Raw genomic sequence first — 19,590 nt, 5'->3', positions numbered from 1 at the left:
CTAACGTAATTAACGTACACACACACACACACACACACACACACACACACACACACACACACACACACACACACACACACACTATTAACATGTAACTGTATACCCCGGGTATCTAGGCCCTTTTTGTTTTTGTTGTTGTTGATTGATATATGTCACACTGTAGGACCTCGAGAAACGATATTTCGAGATTTCTGGATGTACAACATGTAGAATTCTTGACAATAAAGCTGACTTTGACTTTTGACTTTGATATATTTGCATTTAATTCATATGATATTGAATAATTGTCACTTGCAAGAAAGTAAAACACCCAAAAAGGGGTAGTAAAGATGAAACATTAGTCAATACATCTATTAGCTAAGCGACAGAACGATTGATCATCTAAGTTATTTATCAAAGACATTTTTTTAGAATTTAGAATTTTTAGAACATTTTAGAAATGTAATTATCTTAATCTGCTTNCGATAACACTAATGTCATGCTCGAATGTGTCGTAGTCATGGTACAAGACATCATGATAACGTGATTTACGATTGTGACACTATATGCACACACGTTTATACGTTGACACAAACAACATTTACATATTTACCCTCGAAGGAGTTTGTCGGTAGAGAAAAGGGCTGTTAGGGGAGCACGTGCTTGGGACATGTATACCCATTAATTTTAATTTTGTGGACGGCGGAATATCAGGTCACGCGAATATGTACATGTGTAGTAAGTTAAATCGACGACGCCGAATATAAGTCCACGCGCAATATCAGGCTTATTAATGCACCATTTACGGTTTATAATATATTTCAGTTTTTACAGGTTTCAGTACGAAAAACACGACACACACACACGACGACACCACACACACACACACACACACACACACACACCAACACACACACCACACACACACACCACACACACACACACACACACACACAAACACAAGCCACCACAGCCAACACACACCACACACACACACACACACCACACACACACACACACACACACACAGTGTCCAGGAATTTTATTTTCTACTATACTCGTAGAACCGAGACGTCCACCTTCCACCTTGTCTAAACTTAAATGCGCGCCACACGACCACACATTCTCTGGTGAGTTCGCGTGTACACCAGTGTCTAGTGGTACGGGGAAAAGGGACTAGCCACGTAAGCCTACGACACCCGACGCCTTGGAAGAAAGGACTGTCCCGTCCGTTCTGATTTCTCGCGGAGACAACCAAACCCCACCCACCTGTCAGTGGGGTGATACGAACAATCACGAAACAGCCTAGACAAACCATAAGTCTAATCGGATAGGGGTCCTCTTTTGGACACCGAGACCGAAACACACAAACTTTTCAACTTTCCAACTTAAACGGTGTGCTCCCAGCGCACGTTTAACACCTTTGCACAAACTGTCTCGCTCTCGTAATGTCTGTCTGTCTTGCTCTCGTTCTGTCTCTCGTACCACTCTCGGTTCCACTTTTACTTTTGCGCGCTACCTGTCTCACTCTTTTCCGGCCTCCAGCTTTTCCTGCTGGAGCCCGCCGCTTAAAGGTGGGGGGCGCGGACCGGCCATAGAGCCCATAGAGTTAAAGGTGGTGGACTGTAACCTGTAAAATCCATAGATTTAGGAGGTCCCCTAGTGGCCGTTAGCTGTAAAAATCCATAGATTAGCCGCACCGTTATATAAACCGCAGGGTCCAAAAATGGGAAAAAAAGACGCGGCTTATAGTCCAAAAATTACGGTAATTCATATGATATTGAATAATTGTCACTTGCAAGAAAGTAAAACACCCAAAAAGGGGTAGTAAAGATGAAACATTAGTCAATACATCTATTAGCTAAGCGACAGAACGATTGATCATCTATGTTATTTATTAAAGAATTTTTTTTAGAATTTAGAATTTTTTGAACATTTTAGAAATGTAATTATCTTAATCTGCTTGCATCACTCACTCTGAACTGGGAGCTCACGGTGGGTTTGCGTCGGGCTGTTCCCATCTTCTCCTCGTTGTTCCTGCTGCCGACCTTCTCAAACAAGTCGTAGATGAAGTCCAGTCTGGGGCAACATTAAAAAAATGGATTACATACCTACATATGATAAGTTATGTCAGTGGAAATGTCAGAACTAAAAACAAAAATGAGGTATAAACTGCACCCGTTTAACCTATTTGAAATAATTTTGAGGTCTTAAATTAGTATGTCATGGATTCTTGCCAATTTTAAATGTCACAATGGTGAGACGAACATTTCTATATATTTATTTATTTGTGAAAAGTTGACATTTCGATGATTGTGAATGATAGTTTTCACCTTATATTGACAGTTTAATTCTAGTCACTGTAAAATGTAGAACACATTTAATCAAAGATTCATATCAGTTCAAACAACTGAAAGCATGACTTGGTACCGTTTTACTTTTCCAATAAACTATTTATTTAAAGCGTGTGAATGTCTTGCCTGCTGTCCTTAAGCATGTTTAGGATGTCGTCTCTGAAGGTGTCTCTGTTCTTCTCCAGGATCCCTCGACCATCATAAAGGACCTGACCAAGAAAGACCGGTTCATCGTGAATCTCCCGAACTTTGAGACAGTAACAAATACATTATGTTGACATAAAGCGGCTCAGTTATACATCTCTCACCTCCCCAGCATAATGTTTGATACCAAACTGATGATCGCCAAGTCTGGGCTTGAAGTAGAAAGGGTTTGTCTGCAGAAAACAGGAGAATAGCACAAAGGGAAATTAAATACATTTACGTTTACCACTTAGCTCAACACACTCTTTGAATAATGCATGCCGAATGTAAAAAACTCACAGCGTGTCGGCTATGCAGCTTCTCCAGCAGAGTGAAGTCAGTTCCTTTGGGGAATCGGCTCTCTTCATTCACCAGCGCCAACAGGCCCAGTTTCTAGGAGAGAGAGAGAGAGAGAGAGAGAGAGAGAGAGAGAGAGAGAGAGAGAGAGAGAGAGAGAGAGGGGAACACCATAATGTTATTCTATCAGATTTATGAAATCAGCACCACTTTCTAAGATATCAGTCTGATATTATTAGATCAGTTTACAGAGAGCATCCCAGGCTTCCTTTTATTTTAACTCACTTCAGCTCAACTCTGATAGAGAAAAGTCTGTGCTGTAGAAAATACTGATGATGAACACAATATCTCTCCTTCCAGGTCAGATGCAAAGATGATACATAGATTTAAAAACCTATTCATGTATAGATTAATCAATGTTTTACCTTTTCTATAAGGTCCAGACACTCTGCATTGTCCATCCAGTCTATGGCGTCCCACTGGACACCTTCCCTGTAGAGGTAACCCAAACAATTACACACGGAGAATGGATGTACAGTATTTAATTCAACTAATTAAATATGTAAAACTCTGTTAATGTCTTAGAAAGATTGCATGCTTGTGAATTTAATGGTCAACCCTTTTAAATCACTTCTTGAAAGATCCTTAAATCTTGGGGTAGGTACTTTTGGAGAAACCAGCTCGAGTGCGCTAGAATTTGAAAATACACGGCCGGAAAACAGAGCCCCTCCTCCAACATACACGAACGCGCACATGACCAATGAGGGCACGAGATAAGTTTGTGCACAGATGGAAGGCTGACAGGCAGGTAGGCCATCCAGTTATTTTAGCCGGGCCGGCTCAGATGATTGGTCGTGCTTTTTACAGCGCTACGGCTTCCACAGATGACATTTTTTAATGGATTTTTTGTCAAAGCTCTGAAGATATTCATTGCTATCGGGATGTTAACAGCATTCCATGGAATATAACAAAAAGTGTATCTCGTAGCCGGTTTCTCAAACTTACCTACCCCACCTTTAATTAACTTTTTAAGTACGGTAGATTATATTTATAATAAACATACTTTTATGGCTGAACCTAATGTTTGTACATGATACCTTAAAGTTGCATGTTTTTCATATTGTTGTATTGGTGTCAATAACCTTAACCCTCAATAAACTAAACAACTCACAAACGGTTAATATCAAGTCATTGTTTATTCACGTTTGTATGGACATACTGTATGTGGAAGTTCACCTGTTGTACTCGAGCTGCTCCAGGGAGAAGATATGCTTGTTGAAGTATTCCTGAAGCTTCTCGTTGGCGTAGTTGATGTTAAACTGCTCGAACCGATTCACCTGGACACATAGAAAAATAACTTTTGATATAGATATGTATATACCGGTATATAAGATCTGCATGCATGTGTGTGAGTGGCATTTAAAAAACAGCTTCCAGCTAAACAGTTCCTACCTGAAAGTTCTCAAAGCCGAAGATGTCGAGGATGCCGATGGATTTGAAGTTTTCCTTCCCTTTGACCTTCTGATTTATTTTGAGGATGATCCAGGAGAAACACTGGGAATATAACGCCATGGCAACAGAATCCCGGGAATCTACCGCCTGTTAGGATGAGAGTGTGAGTGTATCAGGAATAGATCGATCAAAAGAGGGAGAATAAATGTATGGATATAAGTGTGTGAACGGACCTGCTCTATAGTGAGTGGTGAGCAGATTTCCTCTCCTCTGAGGATTATTGAGCGCTGAGTCAGCACTTCGGACAGCTGGAAGGTATCCAGGCCCAGCAGCTCACTGGCGTTAGTGACCACTGAACGATGGAAAAAGATGAGTTTACACTTCTATCAGGTTTTACTTTCCCTAACTTTCTTCACACAAGTCGTGCACTCACCTTGCTTGGTGGTGATCTGGGCTCCTCCTGCAGTCATGAACTCGATGTTTCCCAGCTGTAAGACTCCTGACAGCAGCTTAAACATGTCTCTGATCTCCTCCTCTGCGAAGTCCAACACCTTCAGTGCCTCCTACACGCAGGAAAAACACACAGGTAAAGTGATGAGGTGCTACCAACAGATGAGGTGCTCGTAATATCGCAATATAATCATTTAAAAATCTCAATATAGTACCACCGCAAATTCTGCATAAAAAAGAGAGGTTTTATAAATTGTGTTTTGAATGTCAACTGTAAAAACGTTGCATTGAGGTGGAGCTGCTTCTAAGGCAGAAATCATTTTACACCAGGATGCTATACAAAAAAGAAATATAAAAAAGACAGTTTAAAATCTAGAAGGGGGTGCACATTTTGGGGACATTTTAAAGACACCCATCCATCCATCCATCTTCTCCCGCTTATCCGTGGTCGGGTCGCGGAGGTAGCAGTTCCAGCAGAGAGCCCCAAACTTTCTTTTCCCTGACCACATCAACCAGCTCTGACTGGGGGATCCCAAGGCGCTCCCAGGCCAGCGAAGAGATATAATCCCTCCACCTGGTCCTAGGTCTACCCCTTGGTCTCTTCCCAGCTGGACGTGCCTGGAACACCTCCCTAGGGAGGCGCCCAGGTGGCATCCTAACTAGGTGCCCGAACCACCTCAACTGGCTCCTTTCGACGCGAAGGAGGAGCGGCTCAACTCCGAGTCCCTCCCGGATGACCGAACTTCTCACCTTATCCCTAAGGGAGACGCCGGCCTCCATCCGGAGAAAACCCATCTCGGCCACTTGTACCTTTGTCTTGTATTTTAAAGACATAACTTCTATTATTTATATTGTATGTGTTGCTATTAGCAAGCTGCAAAATCCCTTTATGGCTTATAAATATATTTTATATATTATTTATTTTTGTTAGTTTCGAAGTTATGGTTTAGCAACACTCAAATTCAAATCACAGATGCAATTGTTGTCCTTCAGTATGCCTTTTTGTAATGTATTTAATGCAAATCTGTTACACCTGCTGATAAATAGACTAATAAAAAAGGAAAAACAACAACCTGGCAAAAGGTAAAAACATGTAGAGCAATTGTATTAATAATACTGGACAGTCATCATCAGACTAGTTTAGCAATCTGCATGGAAGCTAGTCAAATCAAATCCACTTGACAGAGATAATACTGACCATGACACTGTTATACAGTTCTTTGTCATTCAGGCTCTTGTCCTTCATGCATCCTGATTGGTTGAGGTAGTGGAAAGATTCAGGAGGGTCTTCCAGGAAGTAGAGGCCTGATAAAGGAGAAAATATATAAAGTCAGGGTGCTACTGACAGAGATGCACATTGAGATACCTCACAGCACTCAGACGATGTAGATAGAGTCTGTATGAGTTCCAGTGAAATAACAAAAACATGCTTTGACTGATAACAACACAATCTGATGCTATAGATGTTTTTGTATCCCCATTGCCAGTCTCTGGTAAATGTATAATGTACGTCTTGATAATTGGACCTTTGTGTGGTTTTACTTACTTTTATTGTCTTTGTTAGCACCTGACAGCAGAGCGTAGAAGATGTGGTAGTTTCGTTCTCCAGGGTTTTGTCGCACCACTCGGTTCTGGAATAAAATAATTTGCAGAAAAGACACCATTACTATTCATTATGATTCACAATGCAACGCTGACAAATCACTCCTTAGGAATTTGAACTTGATATGTGCAGACTCCAGACGTGCTTACCTTTTCCAGTAAATCTTAAAGGTAGACAGTCAAGGAATAAACAACCAAACCTGAGCTCTTCTAAGACACATATGAATCACATACAAATTAAAGTGCATTTGCTACAAATATACATATCTTGTATATGAATATAAGGATACAGTCGATGACGCAGCCTCCCTGGATGTTGCCGCCCTCAGAGAAGTGAAGCTGTATGAACTTCCCAAAGCGACTGGAGTTGTTGTTGTAAACAGTCTTAGCATTACCGAAAGCTTCCATAATCGGACTGAAAGAGGAAGATACTGCAGTGAGTGCATTTGCTCTAGTCAGCATTTATCTGTGCATGCAGCGTAGAATACAGTATACCCATAATGCACTGCAGAGACCATTCATTATGTTTCTCCTAAAGCAACATTGTTTTACAGATCCTAACTCATCTATGGAAAACTGACTGAATAAGCATGCTTTTCAGCAATGTTCTGCTTTATATACAATAATCACAAACATCCATAAGTGGACGATACAAACACCGAACTCTCCCACAGTATCTGGGTTTGCCTATTAAAATACAGTATGTCTGTTATTGTTTTGTTGATGGAAAGAGTCATCTTTTAAACAAAACTGCCAAACAGTTGTTGCTAGCATCCTCTCAAATGTAAGGTGGTGTCTCTTCTCTCTTTCATATCACTGTAAACTCAAAATATTTGGGTTTCGGGCAAATTAATAGGGCAAAAGAGACATCTGAATGTTTTTCCTTGTGACAGTAATTTTCTTTTGCACAACTTTAAAACCCAAAACAATGAATTGTAATTATTCAGTAGGTTGATTGAAATAATATAATCATTAGTTGCATTTAAAGAGCTTAAATTCATTGTGCTCATATATACCTGCTCTGCACGATGGCCTGCTCCACTCGTGTACTCTTCTCCGATGGGGCAGTCCCGGCCGAGTTCTGGCTCATCACCGACAGGAACTGAAGCAACAGCTTAGTGCTCTCCGTCTTCCCTGCCCCCGATTCACCACTGGAGAACACACACACAATTTAATTAAATACACTGTGACCTTCTCTGACATTCCCTTATCTCAAACTGTTCTGGTCGTTTAATTGATTGAATTGATTTGCAGAGACCTTGCATTATCTCAGAGTCTGTCTCAATCAGGAATGAAGAGAGACAAAGCCTGGGTGTAATTGAGCACGGTGAGATTTATGAACCTACTTCTAAATTAGCAAAGCAAGCAATGAGTAGTTAACTAACTTCATCCAATTCTTTTTTTATTATTGGAGGAGGGATGGGGTTTTTTTTATCCACAAATGCAGATTTCTCATCTCTATTTCATCAACTAGTCTAAATCTATCTAAATAACAAAACATGTCATTTCAAATGTACTGTTTGAGCTTGATCTCAGCCTAGTTTTTCTCAAAAATAATGGCAAAAATAAATAAATATGTCTGAATTTCATTATCACTGTCTGCCTGTCTGACTCTGCATTGGCTTCAAGTACATACACTTAAAGAGAAATACATCTAAATGCTCTTCTTAAGTTCACTAAATACACACATTAGAGATTTGTATTTTACAAAAGGGGAAAAGATGTTTATTTATGGTAACTGACTCCTGGTTTTAGCTACATGGACAACAAAGCAGACATTCAGGGACATAAAACATGCATTGGTAACTCTGGTTAAGTAGGACAGTAGGCAATGTTGGATTTTCTAAAATAAAACTACCCTAATGCATGCTGGGATATGCTGCCGTCCCCTGTGATAGAGGATTTAATAAATACATGGATTTATGGCTTGGAAGACAGACTGATAGATGGATAAAGCATGAATTAGAGGGAAGCCAGTATATATGATCACCAAAAAAGCCTCTTCCATGGTTGAAGCTCACCTGATGAGGACACACTGACTGTCGTGGCGTTTCCAGATGCAGCGGTAGCATTCATTGGCCACGGCAAAGATGTGCGGAGGAAGCTCGCCTATGTGGTGCTTGGAGTACTGGTCCACCCTCTCTGGACCATACATACCTGCGATCTGCTTATAGGGGTTGATTGCTGCCAGGATGCTGCCAATATTAGTCTGAAAACAGTCAACAAATTACATTTCAGCTTCTGTCTGTGTATCCTTTTTTAGTTTATTTGCTTCATATTTGTTGTCAGTGGATTTCCTACCACTCTCTGGTTCAAAAATATAGATCTAAACATGCCCCAACACTTACAATGAAAGCACTAAACACATGTGCAAGCAATAAGCTCTCAGGAAAACATACAGTGGGCCTACAAACATGTGACATTTCAAAGTAGCCTTGTGTTGATATTAATCTGGAGGATAAGGGGACACAGCAGGGTGCATATCTCACAGCATTAGTGACAAATCATCAGATGTTTATTAGAAAGCTGACTTAAAATCAGTGAGATGATGGAGGCTTGGTTTCTATTCTGAGCCGTTTGTGCTGTAACAGTCACCTTGCTTTCTATCCTCCTGCACTATGAACAAAGAAAAGGTCAGCAAGGCTTCCATCGAGTCATATTACCCTGTCTGTGCAGTTTGTGAGCTACACACATATAAAGCTGAAGGACACATTTACTCATAAATGCATGAGCACAGTGACACAGAAAGCTGACCCATGAGGGTCAATTCTTATGATCAGCTTAAGGGAAATCCATGTATGGACAATATTTCATCATCTAGATTGGGTCACTCCCAGGGACGCTGTTATTGGTCTGTTCCCTGTCAGCTTTCAGGTTTTCAGGCTTTCCAGATGTCTGACTTTCAACTCAACAAACAAGGGCAACATTTATTATTTAATTGAGATCAATATCCTTTTTATGACCTGAAAAAGAGATTATTGTCTTTTCACCATCAATGGTCATGAATGAAATGTTTTATTAAAGCTTCAATTCATTACAAACCTATACTCAAATTACCACAGATAGGAAATTTTATTGTGATGAGTGTGTCATAGGATCTGAAAAAGACAAAAGGCTTTTGGTGCTTCATCTATTGGATTTACTGTAGAAATAAACACAAATCATGCATGTGTTTATAGTCACTTTTTAGGGCTGAAAGACTGATTGAGATTATTTTTGACTGCTATTGCAATGGCTTTACAATTCACAATAGTTTAGAGAATGTTTCTTTTTGTGTCATTATTCTTATATTATTTAAAATATATATTAAAGGGATTATGGGATGATTTTTTGTGAGCATCTGTTCAAAACAAACATGTTCTTCTTATTTCTTTAGAAGGATGGATCTGTAGCATCACAATACTTGATTCAGAAAGGTATTAACATATTTTAATACAAAAAAAATGATTACTTATTTCTAGTGAATAGGCATTCAGTTTCTTTCTTTACTGCAAACATGTAATTGTTTGTCCCTGGTTGTCACCAAATCACCCAGAATTAATAGGTTAAGGATTACAACACTTAAGAATTGTGTGTGCTGGTTGTTTCTTACTTTCTAAGCCTCTCTCTCCATCTCCTTACTAATTCCACTGGGAGTGGATGAGTGATAACCTCAGGCATGTAAAGATTACTGGAAAAGGGGGGCAGATCACAACATAAACATGCTCTGCATCCACCCTCTCACACATACTTACAAACGCAGACACACATCTATCTGAATGCACTCACATAGATGTTATCCTTCTGGTAGCGCTGGTACAGGTTGTGCATGATGGCGGCCTCGTGCAGGTCAGCCAGCGCCGACATGTCCTCCACGCCATCGATGCTGGACTGGTGCATCGCGTACACCCGCTCCCTGGTGATCTCCGCCTGCTGCAGGTACAACACCTGGAAGACAAATACATTACATTGAATGTGTTACATTCTTGTCTGCGTCAATAACATATTTCAGTAGTATTATTTCGTTAGAAAACACCTGATTGTGTTGCAGTTAGACACGCAAAACTTTTCATAACAAGATAGGAAGCTCTGCTGATCAAACAGTAGTTTAGGCATGCGCAACTTTATTCTTCCTCAAGGTGAAATGGTCGGTATTCATAAATCTGTAAATACTGTGTAACCAGTCCTCATCTTTGACCATGGATATTGTGACGTAACTCTTATTTTTTTTCGAGGGAAGGCGGGGGGGTTCAGAGGGCCCAGGTATAAAAAGTCACGGCTCGCCACTGATATATGAGTTTTGAAAGTTGGTACTGCAAAGTTAAACTACCTTGGGTTTTGCACTGGCATTGGCAGCCTCTGGTCTTTTGCTTTTTGAAAATACGAGGGTGGAGAGATACAAAATAATATGAGATTGTCTTAAATAGCTAAGAAAGCTTTCTGTTACCAACTTTCTTCTGTCATGTAACGACAAAACCAAATTCTCAGTCACCAACAACCACTGATCAGGGTCAACAAATGCTGATGAGTGACATCATTTCCATTTCAGTGCAAAATCACAAAGCAGGGTTGATGACGGACAATCAGTTAAAACCAGTTAGCATAGCATAGCATCTGCCGCATTGACTTTTGCTTGTCAAGTTGGCACTAAACCACTGTAACACCACTACTTGTTGTGACTTTGTTTTATAAACATTGAACAAATCCTAAATCAATCAGTGAAGTCCTGCTACCCTGCTGAAAAAAACAGCATAGACCAGCTTAAGATGGTTGCTGGTTTTAGCTGGTGTTAGGCTGGTTTAGTTGGTTTAGCATGCTGGACAAGCTGGCCAGACTGTTCTTGCTGGTTCAAGACCAGCCTGGTCAGCTAAACCAGCATAGCCCAGCATGGATGTCATGCTTGGCTATGCTGGTTTTAGCTGGTAGTTAAGCTGGTCTACGCTGGTCTACCAGCAGTCTTGCTGGCGAAACTGAAACAGACAGAGACAGACAGAGACACACAGAGAGGGCGGGACACGGGGTAACGGCGAGATGGCAGTGGTTGAAAAAAAGTGGTATGATATGGGATTAGTTTTGTATCATAAAGATAAAGCCAGAAATAGCCAGACATTAGCAATGCCTTGATAGCCTACTTCAATGAATGTAAATTCCACATGTTGGTAAAATAATATTTTACATCTTAATAGTGTGTGTGTGTGATCGCGCTTTTGTGCGTGCTCTATATAGTGCCCGTAATAGCGTGAACTGGAGTCCGTTGTTATATGCACTGTGTGTGTGGTTTTGCTCGGTTTGAGTCAACGTCACCCCCCCCCCCCCCGTGCGTAAAATTAGCACGTGCGTAATTAGCACATCGGACAGCACCTCAGCCCCCACTCAAAATACCTTCCCGCGCCTCTGATAGTGTTACTGTTTTTGTTACCATTTAAATGTTGAATTCTATTTATTACTTTTATTTTAAATCAAATGCACCTTTTTTAGATCATATATTTATTTTGATGTGTAGGTTGATTTGCAGGTTGGTTGTTATTTGTATAATTATTGTATTGTTATTGTGTATTTTAGTATATTAACTAGCTATTTATTAAATTAAAATACTGTTATGAACACTATACAATGTCTTTATTTTTGGTAGATAGCCAACCAGAATACATGACACAATGAATCTTTGTAATATATTTATGTTCTCTGGTTTAAATAAATGTATGCTGGTCACCTGGAATCCTGGTAAGCTTCCAGTATGGTATATTTAATACTATTATTAAACATAAACTGGTGATAGATGGATGCTGATGACCAGCCCAGCGTACCAGCACTATGCTGGTCTATGTTTGTTTTAGCTGGCCAGGATGGCTGGTTTAGCTGGTATAGCTGGTGCACCAGCTAAACCAGCTAAACCAGCCATCCTGGCTGCAGCTAAAGTGTCCAAAACCCCTCTAAACCAGCCAACCTATACTGGCTGGTCAGGCTGGTCAACTTAGCTGTTTTTTTCACCAGGGTAGTGTGTTGTTTTGTATTGCAATTAGATAAACTGCATAACGTTTAAGCTGGTGTTACTTCTCAGTGTCTGTGCTAAAAGTAAAATACACCACAAAACCTCCTCTGAAGTAGATATAACACTTGTGCCACACAGTTGTCAATCTGGTATTGATGCCAACTGGATAATAAAATCTTGTTCAGTGTGAGGAGGACAATGCTAACACTGTAAGTGTAAGGTCTTTCCATTTTAAGCATAAACAAATGGGGGCTCGTCCGGGATTTTTGAGACAAAGAATGAGTATTTGATTGTTTGTTGTTTATTGTTAATATTGTGTTTGGTGGTGAGATATAGTGTATATAAGTGTAGCATTGGCTGTGAAGTCTCTTACTGTTGAACAGCTTCCTCAGTTTAGATAGGGGAGTGTCTAGCTGGGCTGAATAAGTCCTTCCTTCAGACACTTATTTATTATTTTGCCTTTTTTATTTTCGGGCTAATCCTGGGTGGGGATTTAGTCCCTGTTGGGGGCAGGCGGTTCAGGGTTTCGGTCGCTGATGTTTGCCTTCAAAGTCGCCTCGAGGAAGATAGGTAAGTTTGTGGTAGGCAGGATCTGGGGAAGTTTGTTATGTGAAAGAGACAATGTTTGTGTAGCCTCAGATATATTGCTTTTTGTTGAGTGAGGTTATTTAAGTGTGAGTGTTGAAAATTAGTTTGTGTGTTTTAGTATGGCCTCCCTTGTGTGGAGTGAGTCCTTACTGGTTCTAAATTAGATGCCAGGTTGAAAGTGAGGTTAGCTCGTCTACAGTGGGAGAAGGAGGAGCGTGAGCGAGCCTTTCAGCTCAGGAGGGAGCTGGAGATCAGAAAGTTGGATGCAGACAAAGCTTTCAGGATGCGTCAGCTAGAGCTGCAGACAGGTTCAGTTGGTACCTCTTCGGGTACACAACCATTGTCAGATTCTGCTGCTGCTTTTGATGTTGGTAGCAACATTCAGCTGGTCCCTGTCTTTCGTGAGTCAGAAGTGGAGACCTTCTTTGGTGCATTTGAGCGCATTGCTGCTGCTCTGCGCTGGCCAGAAGATGTGTGCGCCATACTTGTACAGTGCAAGCTAGTCGGCAAGGCTCAGGAGGCTTGCTCTTCTCTTTCTGTCGAGGATTGTATGGTGAATGACAATGTGAAAGGTGCTGTTCTCAGGGCATATGAGCTTGTGCCTGAGGCCTACAGGCAGCGTTTCCGCGGCCTGAAGAACATTTCTGGCCAGACTTATGTGGACTTTGCGAGGGAGAAGAAAATCCTCTTTGACAGGTGGTGTAGAGCTTGTAAAGCTGATGACATTACCTCAATGTGTGAACTAATGATGCTGGAGGAATTAAAAAACTTTGTACCAGAACGTACTGTAGTTCATTTAAATGAGCAAAAAGTATCTACCCTTCAGCAGGCTGCCACTCTAGCAGATGAGTTTGCACTTACACATAAAAGCATTTTTTCTCAGCGTGATCCCCCTCATCAAGAGTGTGATCCCCCTCAGCGAGATTCTTACCATAGAGCTCGTGACACATACGTCCCCCATGCCATTTTTCCAGTATCAGGTCCCAAGCTAGAAAAGCCTTGTTTTTTTGTCATAACCCTGGTCATTTGATAGCATTCCTCATCGTGTTGGTTTCCGGAAAGCTCGCAACAGGCGTGCCACACATGCTCATTCTGTTTCTCTTCCAGGACCCAAGAAAAAGAGATTGTGTTTATTTTGTCTTGACCCTGGTCATCTAGTGGCAGAGTGTGTAGCTCGGAAGAAGCAGGTGGCAGCTTCCAAGCGGTCTGTGGAAAAGCCAAAAGATCGGCACCCAGTTGCAATGCGACAGAGTGGTGAGTTGCAGTTGAGTTCTGCGTCCGTCTGTCACAGTGCCGTGGGTGTGGGTGTTCCCGTCTCTGAAGCGGTGGGTGGACCTGGCTCAGAGCGATGTGGATCTGTGTGATGTGTGAGTTCCATGTGTTGCTCCGGTGTTGTATACACCATGCTCATTCTGTTGGTGTCTTGCACGCGCATCGGCAGATTCAATGGTTTGCCGATTACTGCTCGACTCAGCCTTCCATGCTCCATAGTTCGTATTAGGAAAGTTAATGTTTACAACATGAATAAAACGTCCGAACGGAGGAAGTCACAAACGGTAACAGACCCCGGCAAAACAATAGAGAGGCGAAGTCCCTCTCTCTCCCTGATTGTCTCCAGGTGCAGCCTCTCCCCTAGGTGCTCCCAATCCCCAATCAGGGCCTCCATAAAGGACCTGAGGAAGGCTGCAGTGGCTCGCTCCTTCTCCTCTGGCTGCATTGTGTGCAGCATGTCTCTGTCTCTATGTGAGGCCTGTGNGTACACACACACACACACACACACACACACACACACACACACACACACACACACACACACACGGCCGCATGCAGTCCGTGATACATGCTGTAGTGTAGTGTCTCCGTGTATTGTTTTAATGTTAGTCACTTTTGGAAGAAAGTTGACCTCATTCACTTAAGATTGTTTTGCCATTTGGCTGGTGAGCCTCTTTTCTTTTGTATCAATTAGAACCTCACTTTGTGGCTTCAGTAGACAGTTTCCTCTCCTTTTTCTCTCGCCCGGTTATTCTTGGTGTTTTGTTACTTCCCTTTGTACCCCTAGTTAGGAGGGAACGTAACAAATGGTGCTTTCACACACACACACACACACACACACACACACACACACGCTGCTAGGATGATCTTTCTCTGATGCATTCAATCAACAGCAAGTGGCAACCTCCAGGTCTAAAAATAGGACCTCCGAGTCGCTAATAGCCAGCAGGGGGCGACTTTATAATGTAGGTCTGACTGTCACTGTATAGAAGTCTATGACAAATTGACCCTATTATTACCTGAGTCATTTAAACATGAGTTTACGGTCTCGATCGGTAGTTTCAAGTCTGCTTTAATTCAGAATAATGATAATTTTTTTAGTTATGGAATCATTTAGAGTAAAATAGACGACAAAGCAGGGTATATTGGGCATTGCTAGTTAGAACAGTGTTGTCTGGTTTGGGGGTCTGTGTTTTCATCGTACAACTTTAACCCTTTCAACAGTGTGTTTTCATTCAGAAATCTAACTGTAACATTGTAGGTGTCTCAAAAGGTTGCACTTTTTCTCCATCCTCTTGTGTCACTTCTGGTACCAAGAAACCAAGATGGCGACAGTCCAATGTGAACCAAAAATGCCAAATTCAAGGCTTTAAACTGTAATCCACATAACAATCTGTGAGGTCACCCTTTCTAGATCCAGTTTCTATATACAGTCTATGGTCCACACACACACACACACACACACACACACACACACACACACACACACACACACACACACACACACACACACACACACACACACACACACACACACAGATAATTAAAGTAATTTCATCGCAGCATAAAGGTCGTTCATTCAGTCCAGCTAAATCAACTTGCCTAAGAATAGAAAACCTTTACAATACTGGGTTGTTAATATGTCAGCGCAGTCTCACAGCCAGCCTCCATCCTGTGTGTGTGTGTGTGTGTGTGTGTGTGTGTGTGTGTGTGTGTGTGTGTGTGTGTGTGTGTGTGTGTGTGTGTGTGTGTATGCGCGTGTGCGTGTTCTTGTGTGTGTGTGTTTTGCCATAACAGATGTTGGGAGTCTGTTGAGAGTGGCAGAGGGGCGCGCTGTAGGCGTTCAGACATCTTGTTGTTAAATAAATCTATTTCACTCCAGCAACACAGTCTTCTACGGAGCTGTTGCATGCAGACAGCTCTCTATAGGGCAAAGATAAACTCAGTAGCATATTTTTCCAAAATGACCGCACGTAAAATGTTGTTTATAACTAACAAATAGAAACCAGTGTGTCATATGTTGTAGTTTCTGCACTCCTAATCTACTCTCTCCTGCTTTACAAGTACAAACGTCGAGCGGATGCTCTTTTGGTAACTGCCTCTCTAACCTTTCCCTACTCACTCAGCTGTGATGAAATGACCCAATTATCCTTCATCCTCCATTAGAGAGAGCATAACTTATATAGCTCTCTATCTTCACTATGACCCCTTCCACTTGACTCTTTGTCTCGACCTTTTTACAACCTTGGTGCTCAATCAAGACACTGACATGTTGCTACCCAAGCACAATTACTTATATATATTAGTGTTACAGCCGGGGTCAATATCATGAGGATGACTTTGATCATATAGTGCTATAATAACATTTGTTCTAATGCAATCAATACTTTTATCCTTTTCAAAATTACCTTTTATTTATTCTAATTAGGCCTAATATACGTGTTTGTCAGTTTGTAATGTTAATTTCGAGCAATATTTTGTATTGAATAAAATCACCATAAGCGCTTTAATTGTTGTTATATTAAATATATGATCATGTTTATTTTACCAGTTGCAAATACTGGTTGCAAATGTGCAAACATTCAAATAGGCTGCAATTTTCAAACATTTCATTTAAGCTAGTGTTTGTAATATTTAGATTTTAAGCAAAGTTCATAAATCCAAATGTACTACTCACTGTATAATTATCTAGCTATACCAACAACAACAAACAATTTTGCCTGCAAGTTGATATGTCAATCTTGTTTCAGCTTGTTTCTGATTCGCCCGAGTAGGTTTGTTAATTTATCTCCCCTGTGACTCTCAATCTTTAATCAAGAGTAAAGACCCCTGGCATAATTGAAATATGTGTGTGTGTTAACGTGTTCGTACTTCTCAATGTGTGTGATGTGCACCGATGACATGCTTTTCTGAGTGATGACATGCATAAACATGCCTGTTAGTCATGGCTTTGAAAGCTGTACACATGCAGGGATGCTTTCATATTGACTGTTTTACATCTGGACCAGGGTGTATTGCTAAATCTGTGAGGACAAAAAATGAACTGAATTTCCCCCAAATTACATCAAACCAAGTCCAATACTTTTATCAGACTTTTCAATTTATGTTTCACCCTATTAAATCTTTCTCTCTCTCCCACTCTCGCTCTTTGCATGCCTTCATGTCTCTCATCTCGCTCTCCCTTTGTACGTCACTCCGTTTATCCCTTCCCCCTCTCTGTCATTTCTCTCTCTGTTCTTTCGATATCTTCCTCACATCATCCCACCCTTCATTAATTTGCCCGTATCTCTTCTGCCTTTGCATCTCTCATATTTCGCCATCCTAAGACTTCCTTTTTTTCACTCCATCTCTCCATGCTTATTTCTTTTTTTAACTGAAAGTATCTGTGTCTCTAATGTACATTGATTCCTGTGTGCTAACCCACACAGACTCACTTGATGCCTAAATGGCTCAATCTGAGACCCCTGGCTGTAATTGAAGACTTTCTGAGAGCCGTGTCAATCAGAAAGCCAAGCATGCCTTTGCAATCCAGCGTAATTATAGTTGAACAAAAGATAGGGCTCCTCTCAACATTTAAATGAAGGCTTGGGTCAAAATGCATAGTTGTGGTTGTTGGAAATCTTTTTTTAAATAGACGATGTCCCCAAAGTGTCTCAGGTTGGTTATTATAAGGTATTACTATTAGGTTGCTTCTTATAGCTGAAATCCTGTTTTGTGTAAATTCCCATCAGACGGGTTAGTATGGAAACAAGATTGTCAATGTCAATTTTGTTTAGTGTTTTTTAGATATATCTGTATCCAAATGGTATTATCTGAAAGATGTAGATGTAGGATGTGACCCATATATCTTCAGGTGTGTTAGTTATATCCCAATATCTTAAAGGGATTTAGTTTTGCACCTAGATCAAGTTGGGGAATTTGCATGATAGATATTTTTTAAATAATGCTAAAAATCACTGCGGTAAAGGTCCAGTTTTACTGACGTTGAGTACCTAGAATAAAACACATTGCATCATTCATTTAAAAAGAAACTATATAGAGAAGTCAATCTCCAAAAGTGGTCTTTCTAAAAATAAAAATAAACGTCATTAAGCTACAAGATTAAATCAAATAAATGCCTGAGCTGCTTCTAATGCCAAAGCTGCTTTCAAATATAAATGCCTAAAACAACAGATAAAGAAGAGACGTTCCATAAAAAAACATTTGGGAAAACCCAGATGCAGATGAGAGAGGACGGACTGCTATGAAGTTAGAAAGTATGTCAGTGATGGAGGAAAAAAACACAGCTGGAGTGGAAGAGAAAAAAAAGATTGTTGCAATTGTCTCCGTCTTCTTCTTCCATTGCCCTCTGGTGGGTTTTAACACACTTTCTGGGCTTCTTGGCGAACATTTACACAAAGGGGGAGATACACAGACAAACTGTTCTTTATGTGCACACGCACACTAAGTTTGACTACCCAGAGATTCTAAAATGGGATACAGCTTATTCAATAATTCATTATTCGAGAGAAGCACTGAGGAAAGACATTGAATAATGAGATAAAAACACTAAGGAGTCTGAAAGGGAGAGATAAAAAGAGTGGTAGCAATGTAGAAGTAAATAAACAAACAAGCAAACAACTCAGATTTTCTCTTCTACATCTCTCAGTGACATGAAGTGCGGGAGAGGAAATTCCTTAAAGGATGTGGTATTTCTGGACTTTCCTTTGTCACAAATAAACTAAATAAAGAGACACATTTCATTGAGTCATCTACCCTTTCCATAGCACTCCACCCCAAGCCAATATGTTATTGAACATTTTTTTTAAAGATTACTAATATTGTTGGCTGAGCAATGTAGTTTTAAAGAGAATTGCTTAAACAGGAGAAACTAACTTACTTCAGAATGATGTAAAAAAATTCATGAACAATTGTAAAGACATTCATGGTCTCCAGAGGAAGAATATTTAGTGTCCCTTGATACTTCTTCTCACTTCCTCAAGTAGCACCAGCAGATTTTAAGTTTTCACATATCCAGTGAATTTTCTCTACATGGATTGGCACTGAATTTAGAATCTCGGACAGAGAAATACACAGAATGACCATACTTTCTTTTCAAATTCTGTCTTTTCATGAGATTTGCTGACAACATTATGTGAATATGTCACACAGCATCTTCCCTTTTACATGTCTCGGTTGCTTCTCTTTTTCAGGAAAATACCTGCATTCTTAACCCCACTTTGCCCGTGTGAACGGACTTTCACACACACACACACACACACACACACACATCTCTCACACACACATCTCACACACACATCTCTCACACACACATCTCTCACACACACATCTCTCACACACACATCTCTCACACACACATCTCTCACACACACATCTCTCACACACACATCTCTCACACACACATCTCACACACATCTCTCACACACACATCTCTCACACACA

The 19,590-nt window shown here is 40.7% G+C and overlaps 1 protein-coding gene across 1 annotated transcript in view; it reads right to left on the bottom strand.

Annotated features, from left to right (window-relative positions):
- The window catches only part of myo10l1 (myosin X, like 1), a 62,390-nt gene that overhangs the window by 38,113 nt on the left and 4,687 nt on the right, over positions 1-19,590 (bottom strand). The window contains exons 2-17 of the mRNA XM_010786492.1: positions 10,086-10,244; positions 8,339-8,526; positions 7,334-7,468; positions 6,608-6,732; positions 6,468-6,481; positions 6,262-6,346; positions 5,914-6,020; positions 4,699-4,828; positions 4,499-4,617; positions 4,266-4,412; positions 4,050-4,150; positions 3,239-3,305; positions 2,817-2,909; positions 2,642-2,710; positions 2,460-2,542; positions 1,956-2,058 (exon numbers count right to left, since the gene is read on the bottom strand). Of these exons, the coding sequence (XP_010784794.1) occupies positions 1,956-2,058; positions 2,460-2,542; positions 2,642-2,710; positions 2,817-2,909; positions 3,239-3,305; positions 4,050-4,150; positions 4,266-4,412; positions 4,499-4,617; positions 4,699-4,828; positions 5,914-6,020; positions 6,262-6,346; positions 6,468-6,481; positions 6,608-6,732; positions 7,334-7,468; positions 8,339-8,526; positions 10,086-10,244 (1,725 nt within the window). The remainder of the gene's footprint in view (positions 1-1,955; positions 2,059-2,459; positions 2,543-2,641; positions 2,711-2,816; positions 2,910-3,238; positions 3,306-4,049; positions 4,151-4,265; positions 4,413-4,498; positions 4,618-4,698; positions 4,829-5,913; positions 6,021-6,261; positions 6,347-6,467; positions 6,482-6,607; positions 6,733-7,333; positions 7,469-8,338; positions 8,527-10,085; positions 10,245-19,590) is intronic.

Source organism: Notothenia coriiceps, unplaced genomic scaffold, assembly GCF_000735185.1.
Source record: "Notothenia coriiceps isolate Sejong01 unplaced genomic scaffold, NC01 NC01_scaffold00029196, whole genome shotgun sequence".
NCBI lineage: Eukaryota > Metazoa > Chordata > Actinopteri > Perciformes > Nototheniidae > Notothenia > Notothenia coriiceps.
The sequence above is the reverse complement of the archived record's forward strand: the minus strand, read 5'-3'. Positions and strand labels throughout refer to the sequence as shown.